Source organism: Ursus americanus, chromosome 15 (genome assembly GCF_024610735.1).
Source record: "Ursus americanus isolate L20-20 chromosome 15, mUrsAme1.1.p, whole genome shotgun sequence".
Classification (NCBI taxonomy): Eukaryota; Metazoa; Chordata; class Mammalia; order Carnivora; family Ursidae; genus Ursus; species Ursus americanus.
This window is the reverse complement of record NC_142141.1, coordinates 13,813,552-13,824,948: the sequence shown is the minus strand read 5'-3', so window position 1 is coordinate 13,824,948 and position 11,397 is coordinate 13,813,552. Positions and strand designations below refer to the sequence as shown.

The following is an 11,397-nucleotide window of genomic DNA, read 5'->3' as shown; positions in this document are numbered from 1 at the left end:
CATCCCAATACCCCTGAAAGTCTTAACCCTATTCAGCATCAAATATAAGTCCAAAATCTCATCTAAATATCATCAACTTAAAAAGTCCCAAGCCTCAGGGCACCTAGGGGGCTCAGTTGGTTAAGCGTCTGCCTTCGGCTCAGGTCATGATCTCAGGGTCCTGGCATTGAGCCCCACATTGGGCTCCCTGCTCAGTGCAGAGTCTACTTCTCCCTCTGCGCCTCCCCACCACTGCTTATGTTCTCTCTCTCTCTCTCTCCCAAATAAATAAAATCTTAAAAAAGAAAGAAAGAAGAAAGAAAGAAAGAAAGAAAGAAAGAAAGAAAGAAAGAAAGAAAGAAAGAAAGAAAGAAAAAAAAAAAAAAGAAAGTCCCAAGTCTCATCATCTAAAAACTCTAAATCAGGTATGACTGAGACTTGGCATAATCCCTCCCAGGGCAAAATTTCTCTCTACCTATGCACATATGAAACTATGTTATTTGCTTCCAAAATACAATAGTGCAACAGGCATAAGGTAGGCATCCCCCACCCAAATGGTTGCCCAAATACACCCTTGTCACTCTACCCAGAACATGTTTTAGTATATTTTGCAATATACATAGGCTGAAATTTTTCTAAATCATCAAATTCTGATCTTTTCACTTAACACTTGCCTCCTCAATTCATCTCTTTCCTCACATTTTACTCCAATTAGCAAGGAGAAACCAGGCCATGCCTTCAATATTTTGTGTGTACATATCCTCAGCTAAACATCTAAGTTCATTGCTTCCAAGTTCTATTTTATATCCAAAAGTTAAACACAATTCAGCCAAGTTTCCTGCTACTTTATAACAAGGATGACTTTTCCTCCAGTTTGCAGGAATATGCTCTTCACTTCCACCTGAGACCTCAATAGAAACACCTTTAACCTCCACATTTCCATCAAGTCTCTTCAAGGCAAGTGAGGCTTTTTCTATCATGTGCCTCAAGGTCTTTCAGCCTCTACCATTATCCAATTCCAAATCTACTTCTACTTCTTTTTTCTTTTCTTTTTTCTTTTTTTTTTTTTAATGTATTACAGCAGCATCCACTTGCCAGTACCAAAATCTGCACTAGATTCTTAGGGTTGCCATTAAAAAAAAAAAAAAAAAAAAAAAAAAAAAAAGATCCCAAACTGGCAATGTAAAACAACAGAAAGTTATTCTGTCACAGTTCTGGAGACAAGAAATCTGAATTCAAGGTGTCAACATGGCCAAATTTTCCCTGAATACTCCGAGTAAGATACCTTCCTTTTCTCTTTCTATCTTTTGGTGGTTGCCAGACATTCTTGGCATTTTTTGGCTTGCAGCTGCATCACTCTAATTTCTGCCTCTGTCTTCACATGGCTGCTCCTTTTTGTATGTATCTGTGTCTCTGTATTCAAGTTTCCTTCTCTTTCCTCTAGAAAGATACCAGTCATTAGATTTATGGCCTACCCTAACCCAGTTTGATCTCATCGTAACTTGACTGCATCTACAAAGACCTTATTTCCAAATACTGTCTCATTTACAACTACATGGGTTAGGACTGGAAAGAACTGAGGTGTGCTGAAAAGAAATGAGCTGCCAGGATTTGGAGTAGCCAATTGAAACAAACCAATGAAAGTAACAGGCAAGCCCTTAATCTCTTACTGCCATAGTATAAGCAAGAGCCCACACCAGAGAAAGCACTGACTACCCTCTGCTCTATTGCTCCCCATGGGATAGTATTTGTGGAGGGCCAGATGGATCAGCATAGCCATAGGGAGATTTCTCACTGCTGAGGGAGCCCCCAACAAGAAGTTCCTGCAGCTTTTTTGGCCTGGGGGCCAGAGGAAGGATGAGGGGAAGGGCTAGGAATGGAAAAGTACTGAGTACTGACACAGAGTACAGAAAAAGTATCTTCAAGGCACTTTTCCCTGAGTAAGGAGGTTTTAGCAAATGTACCTGAAGAGCGCCCCCCCCCAAAAAAAAAAAGGCTTTTGAATGCAAGTGCCTAGGCTAGGAATTCAGACATGTGCAAGAGAATAGTTGGCCAGAAGGGCCTAAATTCTTGACTGCAGCCTCCTTCAGAGACTTCAGTTCACTGACTGTGAACCAAGTCTGGTGGAGGGAACACAGCTTTTCTTCATGAGGTTTGGCAGGTAAAGTAAACTGCCTACTGTTAGGCCTGAAAAATCACACATAAGTTTTTGGTCCTCAAGGACCTGAGCTCATCTTTTTGGGGGGACACAATTCAATCCAGTACAAAATCCAGTTTTGGCAGGAGACTAAGTGTGGTCAGGTATAAGAGTAAGAAACTCCTGAGGCTGTAGTCTTAAGGCAAAAAGATGCATTTATGGGCTTTACTTCCAAGAATCCCACCAGGTGCTTATAGTGAAGATCTAAGAAAAATCTCCTCTTGGTTCTGGCAGGAAAGAGAAACAGTAATCAGTATAGAATATACCCAGAGTCTTCTCCATAGCAAAGACCTTTTCTCCAGAGCAAAAGTCTTTTTTGGAGCCTTAACCTAGTTGCAGGACGGCATTCCTCTCACTCCAGCCTTACTCTCCCACCTAAGGGGGGAACCATCACAATCAACAGGGCTCAAAGCTTCTAGGAAATAAATTGGGAATGTTGCAGCCAGAGAAAAAAGTAGGGGACAGTGAGGATAAAAGGTATATTACTGGAAAAACAGTTGTAAACGTCATGATGTCATGACACAAGGCCACTAAGAAAGTAAAATTTAATTAGAAGATTATAGAACGCCCCTCGTCCTCCCATACCCTACCACCACACCAAAAAGTCTCCAGCGTAAACTATGGATTACAGCTGCGAAAGCCATAAGACACTGAAGGAAGCTCAAAATCAAGAGAAGAGATGAAAGCAAAGACCCAAAGGAATTTGAAATCTCTGGCATCTATAGCTATAGCAATCATTAGATACAGCCCAAGTCCTAGCCAGATCACTATAAATCCTCATCCTAGAAGCCTATTTACCTCAGTTTCTATTGCTTGATACAATAGCTTTCAACCAAATATGACTAGCATACTTAAAGCTGGAAAAAACACAGCCTGAAGAGACAAAGCAATCATCTGAGCCAGTTTCATATATGACATAGCTGCTGGAATTATCAGACAGAAATTTTTAAATAATTATGATTAATACATTAAAAGTGTTGGGCTGGCCGAGAAAAAGGGGCCAAGACACCCAAGATGGCCGACTCTCCCGCCAAGATTTAAACCAAAACCTACATGGGAAACCGAAACCCGTCCTACTGACTTTCCTCACCCCCCAGCAGTACCCAATAAAAACCTGCTGCGACTCTCCAAGCCAGACTTTCCCCACCCCCAGCAGTACTCAATAAAAACCCTCGCTGCCTTGCCCCGGGCGTGATTTCCCCGACTCACCGCTCTTTCCTGAGTCATGGAACCTCGCCCGAGGGTGCTTGCAATAAAGTTCATCCCTTGAACCACGTTTGCCTTGCAGTCTTGATTTCATTGGTGACGAGAAAAACCTAACATTTGGTGCCAAAACCCAGGAGGAGATCGAGCCCCTGCTTCGGCACGGAAGCTCTCTCCTCCTCTCAAGCGGACTGGGATCCCTCTCTCCCTCTCCAAACAACTCCCGGAACTTGCTGTGGTGAGTGTTCCCTGGTCCCCGATCCTCCTCCGGGACGCCCTGTCCTAATCGCGGCCGCGTCAGGGCGAGCCCCCCCTCCAGCCACCTGGTGGCCCCCGTAGTTCCGAGGAATCGGGAGACGTCCCCATTCCCCGGCAACTACCCTCCCCTCCGAACCACAACTCAGCACAAGGACAAAGGGACGCCTTTCTCCGTGCCCTGGGTTGATAGGCGAAGGGGCCATGGGAACCTCCCAGTCCAAATTCGACCCTAAAACGCCCCTGGGCTGTCTCCTGGCCAATCTTCGAACCCTAAAATTGGATCAGGACCTAGGAAGGCGATGCCTCATACATTACTGTACTATCGCTTGGCCCCAGTATCAATTGGACAACCAATCACAACGGCCCCCCGAAGGCACCATCGATTATCAGGTGCTCATGGATCTTGACAACCTCTGTAGACGCCAAGGCAAATGGTCCGAGGTCCCCTATGCCCAGGCTTTCTGGGCCTTACGCTCTCAGCCTTCACTATGCTCCCGCTGCTCGACCTCTCAGGTCCTCCTCGCCCGCTCTCCCCCTCCAACCCTTCCGCCTACTGCTCCCAAGGACCCTGATCCACCCTCTCTCTCTCCTCTCTCTGAACCTCCTGAGAACCTCTTGGGGCCCCCCTGTAAGGACCCCCCTCGTACCTCCACCCCCCCTTACCATCCCGTTCCTCAGCCGCCTGTAACCCCTAATTCCCCGCAGACCCCAGAGCCGTCCCCAGCTCCGGCTACTCCAACGGCTCCTAAAGTTCCACCCCTCAGGACCGCCACCAAGCCCCGCTCACCCCCCAACTCTCTCTCTTCCCCTCCCATCTCCGCTCGTACCCAGTCCCGGAATCCTTCCCTCGACCTGGTTTGTCCCCTGAGGGAGGTCCCCGGGGCTGAAGGGGTCGTCTGAGTCCATGCGCCCTTCTCCCTGCAGAACCTCTCCCAAATCGAAAAGCGCCTGGGCTCTTTTTCAGCCAACCCAGATAATTTCATCAAAGAATTCCAATATTTGGCCCTGGCCTAGGACCTTACCTGGCACGACTTACATGTTGTCCAGACCACCACCCTCACCACTGAGGAGAGGGAACGTATCCAGGCTGCCGCCCGAGAGCATGCCGACCAGGTTCATCTTGCTGACGCCACCATGCCGGTCGGCGCTCAGGCGGTCCCAGCCGTGGAACCAGGCTGGACTATCAGAACGGACAAGATGGCCGCCGACGCCGCGACCGCACGGTCCAGTGCCTCATCGCCGGATGAGGGCGGCCTCCAATAAAGCTGTAAATTATGATAAGATCAGGGAAATCATTCAGACCCCTGACGAGAACCCCACTGTATTCCTTAACCGGCTAACCGAGGCCTTGACCCAATTCACCTGTCTAGATCCGGCCTCTCCGTTGGGGGCCACGGTCCTAGCCACTCACTTTAGCTCCCAGTCGGCACCAGATATTCGGAAAAAATTTAAAAAGGCCGAGGAGGGCCCCCAGACCCCCATTTCCGACCTGGTGAAAATGGCATTTAAGGTCTTTAATTCCCGAGAGGAGGCGGCTGAGCTTAAACGGCAGGCCAGGCTCCAGCAGAAGGTTCAGCTGCAGACCCGGGCCTTGGTAGCGGCCCTGCGGCCGGCCGGCTGTGGGAGCCAGCAGAGGGGGGCAGCCAACCGTACCCCATCAGGGGCATGCTTCAAATGCGGAGCCGAGGGACACTGGGCTTGTCAATGTCCCAACCCAAAGGCGCCCACCCAACTGTGTCCTCAATGCCACATGATGGGGCATTGGAAATCGGACTGCCCTAACCTCTGGGGATCCTCGGTGCCTCTACGGGGGGGGGGGGGGGGGGGGTGGCCCGAGACGGTAAGTCCGGCCTTCCAGCTACTCGGGTTGGAGGACGACTGACGGAGCCCAGACTCGGACACCCCTCTCACCCAGTCCGAGCCCAGGGTCACACTCCAGGTAGCGGGTAAGTCCATCTCCTTTCTGCTGGACACAGGGGCTACCTACTCAGTTCTGCCATCCTACTCGGGACCTACACAAACCTCACCAGTCACTGTCACGGGGATTGATGGGACCTCCTCCTCTCCCAGGGTGACCCTTCCCCTTACTTGCAGCCTGGATGGTTTCCCCTTCTCCCACTCTTGTCCGGTCCCCCTACTGGGAAGGGATATCCTCCAAATACTGCAGGCCACCATTCATCTCTCTCCCTCCCCCTCGACCTCAGAATGCCTCGTCTTACCCCTCCTTCCTGCCCATCCAACCCCCACCCCAGATAACCTTCCTGCAGTGGATCCCCAGGTCTGGGACACCTCTAAACCCATCATTGCATCCCACCATACCCCTGTTAAAATACAGCTCCCAAGCACAGTTTCCCATTTCCCTGACTCACCATCAGGGTCTCAAGCCTATCATAGACCGGCTGAGACAGCAGGGGCTCCTGATCCCCATCAGCTCCCCCTGTAACATCCCTATCCTGCCAGTCCGTAAACCCTCGGGGGCCTACTGACTGGTGCAGGACCTGCAGCTCCTTAATGAGGCTGTAGTCCTACTTCATCCAGTCGTCGCCAACCCGTATACCCTATTGTCTCATGTCCCATCTAACACTTCTCACTTTACTGTATTAGATTTAAAGGATGCCTTCTTTACTATCCCCTTGCACCCTGACTCCTACTTCCTCTTTGCCTTTACCTCGGAGGACCCAGACACACATGTCTCCGCGCAGCTGACCTGGACAGTCCTGCCTCGGGGATTCTGAGACAGTCCCCATATTTTTGGTCAGGCGTTGGCCACTGACCTGCAGCAGTGCGCCTTTAAGGCCAGTACCCTGCTACAATATGTGGACGATCTCCTCCTCTGCAGCCCCTCTTTCTCCTTATCCCAGGAAGACACCTCTACCCTACTCAATTTCCTGGGGGCAAAGGGTACCGGGTCACCCCTTCAAAAGCCCAACTGTGCACCCCCTCAGTCACATACCTAGGTATCTTCCTGACTCCCACCTCTAAGTCCCTTACCGGGGACTGCATTCTCCTCCGGGAACTCCAGCCTCCTCGAACCGCGGAGGAAATTCTCTCCTTTCTTGGGCTTGTAGGCTTTTTCAGACATTGGATTCCAAATTTCTTGATCCTGGCCCAACCTTTATACCAAGCGGCCAAGGAGACCCCCCAGGGTCCTCTCACTGACCCCAATTTCAGTCCGGCACTTGTTCTCCAAGCTGCGGGACTACCTCACCGCCAGACCAGTCCTGGCGCTACCTGACCACTCTAAACCCTTCCACCTGTTCACTGATGAGCGCTCCGGCTCAGCCACTGGCCTCCTAGCCCAACCAGCGGGGCCCACATACAGGGCCGTGGCCTACCTATCTAAACAGTTAGACACCACCACCCGAGGATGGCAGCCCTGCCTCCAAGCACTGGTGGCCGCCGCCTCTGACCAAGGAGGCCCTCAAACTTACTCTGGGACAGCCCCTCGTAGTCTACTCTCCCCACCGACTCATGGACCTCCTCAGCCACCGATCCCTGGCCCAGTTAACCCCCTCCCGCCTGCAACTGTACCATCTGCTATTCGTCGAAAATCCGCAAATTTCCCTCTCTGCCTCCCCTCACTTAAACCCTGCTACTTTGTTGCCTGCACCCTCACTCACCCCTGAACCCACTCATTCTTGCCCGCAACTCCTGGAGGACCTCACTCCCTCTCACCCAGGGCTCTCTGATCAGCCGTTGCCTAACCCTGACCGCGTGCTCCTCGTGGACGGCAGCTCCCTCCTGGCCTCAGACTGCCAAAGACGCGCCGCCTATGCTGTAGTCACCTTGGAGGCAGTAATAGAAACAGCTCCCCTTCCTATCGGGACCACCTCCCAGAAGGCTGAGCTTATAGCTCTCACCCGGGCGCTACACCTGTCTAAGGAACAGTGAGTCACTATATACACAGACTCCAAGTACGCCTATCTCATAACTCACACCCACTCCGTCCTTTGGCAGGAGCGGGGGTTCCTAACCACCAAGGGCACTCCTATAGTTAACGGGCCTCTCATTGCCAAATTACTCGAGGCCCTTAGCTTGCCCACCGAGGTAGCAGTAGTCCACTGCCGCGGCCACCAGACCTCCAAGGACCCGGTCTCCCAAGGCAATAACAGGGCGGACTTAGTGGCCAAACAGCCCTGAACACCTCTTTGGCTCCGATCCTCTTCCTCAACACCCCCCACCAGCCTTCTTACTCTGAAAAGGAGGTGCAAACCCTCCAAGGCCTAGGGGGAAAACCCGGAGATAAGGGATGGATCTACATCCAGAATAAAATTGCCCTGCTGGAAAACCTGGCTCACACCCTAATCACAGACATTCACCAGTCTCTCCACATTGGCCCAAAGTCCCTCCACCAGTTCCTGCAACCTCTTTTTCACCACCCTTCCCTATCTCGGGTAATTGAGACAGTTCACAGAGCCTGTAAAACCTATTCGGCCGTAAATGCACAGGGCGGAATCCGCAGACCAGGGCCCAACCATCAACTCCGTGGCCATCAGCCAGGAGAAGACTGGCAACTGGACTTCACTCATATGCCCCGTCACAGAACCTTCCGATACCTGTTAACTCTGGTCGATACATTCACAGGCTGGATCGAGGCATATCCCACGGCCCGAGAGACGGCGGATACAGTGGCCACAATTCTCATTGAGCACATCGTTCCGAGATTCAGACTACCCTGAACTCTGTAGTCAGACGATGGACCTGCTTTCATCTCCAGTATAACCCAACAGGTGGCAGAGAGTCTCAACACCACCTGGAAACTCCACATCCCCTACCACCCTCAATCATCGGGTAAGGTAGAAAAAGCCAACGGGTTCCTCAAGGCACAGCTCACCAAACTGACCTTAGAAACCCGTCTTTCATGGCCCACACTCTTGCCCCGGCCCTCACCAGGCTTAGGGCAACCCCTCGCCGACCCTCGGGGTTGAGCCCATTTGAGCTGCTGTACGGCCAACCCTTCCTTATAAGCCATAACCTCCCAGCTGTTCCCCCACCTCTCCTGTGCTACCTGCCTTACCTTACCCTCCTGCGGGCTCTCCTGAGGGCCCATGCTGATGCTGTCATCCCTGCCCCGAACGGCCATGACCATAAGGAAGCCCCCCATCAAGGGCTATTCCCGGGGGACCAGGTCCTCCTCAGAAATCTGCACCCAGGCTCCTTGCAGACGCGATGGACAGGGCCTCATACTGTCATCCTTACCACCCCAACCGCAGCAAAACTGCTAGGGCACCAGGCGTGGGTACACATCAACAACCTCAAACGGGCGCCTACAGGTAATGACTCGACCTCTCAGATGGTGGGCCCTACCAAACTTCGCTTGGTACGGGCTCCTCCCTCTGGTCCTCCTGAGCCCCCTGACCCAAGCAACAGAATGTGAATGCATGCGTGGCAGCGGACGCACAAGGTACTTCCAGTCATTCACCTATATGCCTAGTAAATGCTATGCAGGAAAGTCCCCATATACTTGCACATCTGTCCACGCCCCAGGAAGAACCTTCTGGATGTCTGACCTCACTGAAAGGTACAGTCACCCTTGCGACACTTACCCCAAGACGGGGAAGGTCTGCTGGACATATCTGGCCCAGATAGGACTCTCCGACGGAGGAGGGTCCAGGACCAGGCCGGCCGTAACCAAACCCAGCAAATAGTCAGGAGGTTACATGAGCAACTACAAGCCCAGGCCTATCCCATCTACAAGGGAATCAATCTCAACAGCATCCAGAAGGTTCCCACCACTGAGCAACTGACAGTGGCCCTTTTAAACTCCAGCTATAACCTGTGGCGGAATGTCTCTCAGGACCGCGACTGCTGGATCTGTTTCCCCTTCTCTACTCTCTCTAACATTGTGGGGATACCCATTCCAACCCGGTGGCCCCACCCCAGTTCCACCATCAACAATAAGACAGTCCACATCGGACCCATTGGAGGGACCATACCAATTCTTAATCTTTCCTCCACCATAGACACCCTCACCCCTCGCACCGCCAACATCACCTCCTCCCTTCCTTACTGCACTCCCTTGGGGGTGTTCCTCTTGTGCCCCAAGGAAATCTATCGCTGCCTGACTACTAATGACTCCCTAGACTGTATATTTATCCTACTATCCCCATCTACCAACATCTACTCCCATTCCCAACTCCTGTCCATACTATTCCCCCAGCGCTGAGAAAAAAGGGCTGTATTCCTTCCCCTGCTGATAGGGGTGGGCTTAACCACCGGGGTGGTGACTGGAGCCGCTGGACTTGGGACATCAATAAATTTCTACTATAAACTCTCCCAAGCATTCAACGATGACATGGAACAGATCGCCGACTCCCTTACTGCCTTACAGACCCAGGTCACCAGTTTGGCTGCCATTGCCTTACAAAACCGACGTGCCTTGGACCTCCTGACTGCCGAAAAGGGAGGAACCTGCCTCTATCTAAATGAGGAGTGCTGTTATTTTGTCAACCAGTCGGGTATAGTCACCTCCAAGATCCAGGAACTCAAGGACCGGATCCGAGCAAGGCGCCAAGATACCTCCATATGGGGCCTAGACCCCCATACATGGGTAACGTGGCTTCTCCCTTTAGCGGGACCCCTCTGTTTAATCCTCCTGCTAATTTCGGTTGCCCCCTGCCTTATTCGGTACATACAGGAACACTTGCGGGAAGTAACTCAGGTGTCAGTCAACCAACTGCTCCTACAGCCCCATTCTCGCCTGCCCACTTCCGACTACCCCTATGACGACGCCCGACCGTCAGCAGGAAGTAGCCTGAATGGAGTCGATGCCCCCGATACCATTATATAAAACAAAAGGTCGGAATGTTGGGCTGGCTGAGAAAAAGGGGCCAAGACACCCAAGATGGCCGACTCTCCCGCCAAGATTTAAACCAAAACCTAGGCGGGAAACCGAAACCCGTCCTACTGACTTTCTTCACCCCCCAGCAGTACCCAATAAAAACCTGCCGTGACTCTCCAAGACAGACTTTCCCCACCCCCAGCAGTACTCAATAAAAACCCTCGCTGCCTTGCCCTGAGCGCGACTTCCCCGACTCACCGCTCTTTCCTGAGTCGTGGAACCTCACCTGAGGGTGCTTGCAATAAAGTTCATCCCTTGAACCACGTTTGCCTTGCAGTCTTGATTTCATTGGCGACAAGAAAAACCTAAGAAAAAGTTTTATGGAAAAATATAGTACATATAAGAAAAGATGGGTAAACAGAGAAATGAATAGAAAGAATCTAAAAGAAATGCTCGAAGTCAAAAACACAATAATAGAAATGAAGAATGCCTTTGATGTCTCATCGATTGACTCAACATAGCCAACAAAAGAATCAGTGACCTTGAATACAGCCTAATATATACTGCAAAAAGAAAAAAAAAGAAGAAGAAGAAAAACAATAGAACATCCAAGAACTGAGGCACAACTACAAAAGATGTAACATACATATTATTGGGATACCAGAAGAGAAGAAAGAGATAATAGGACAGAAGAAATATTTGAAATAATAATGACCAAGAACTGTCCAAATTAATGAGATACCAAACCACATATCCAGGAAACTCAGAGAACAATAAGCAGGATAAATATCCCTTATCCCCTCCCCAAAATCTAAATAAATAAATGAAAACAAAAATAAAATATCCATACTTAGTCATATCATGTTCAAACCACAGAAAAGTAGAAACAGAAAGAAAATATTAAAAGAAGCCAAAGGGGGGAAAAATATGCATATTTCTAAGTGAAAGAAGCCAGTCTGGAAAGGCTCCAGACTGTGTG

General features: G+C 50.7%; 1 protein-coding gene across 1 annotated transcript; it reads left to right on the top strand.

The window, feature by feature from the left end:
- The first annotated feature begins 3,838 nt into the window (after positions 1-3,838).
- On the top strand, positions 3,839-10,427 carry LOC148108845 (natural cytotoxicity triggering receptor 3 ligand 1-like). Its single transcript, XM_087867752.1, has 2 exons — positions 3,839-4,150; positions 10,275-10,427. Exons 1-2 carry the CDS (start codon positions 3,839-3,841, stop codon positions 10,425-10,427), a joined length of 465 nt encoding a protein of 154 aa, XP_087723878.1.
- Positions 10,428-11,397: the final 970 nt, after the last annotated feature.

Coding starts and splice junctions, on each gene's coding strand:
- LOC148108845 (XM_087867752.1), top strand. CDS start 3,839: ATGGGAACCTCCCAGTCCAAATTCGACCCTAAAACGCCCCTGGGCTGT. Junction 4,151..10,274: donor CCCGCTGCTCGACCTCTCAG/GTCCTCCTCGCC, acceptor CGGTACATACAG/GAACACTTGCGGGAAGTAAC.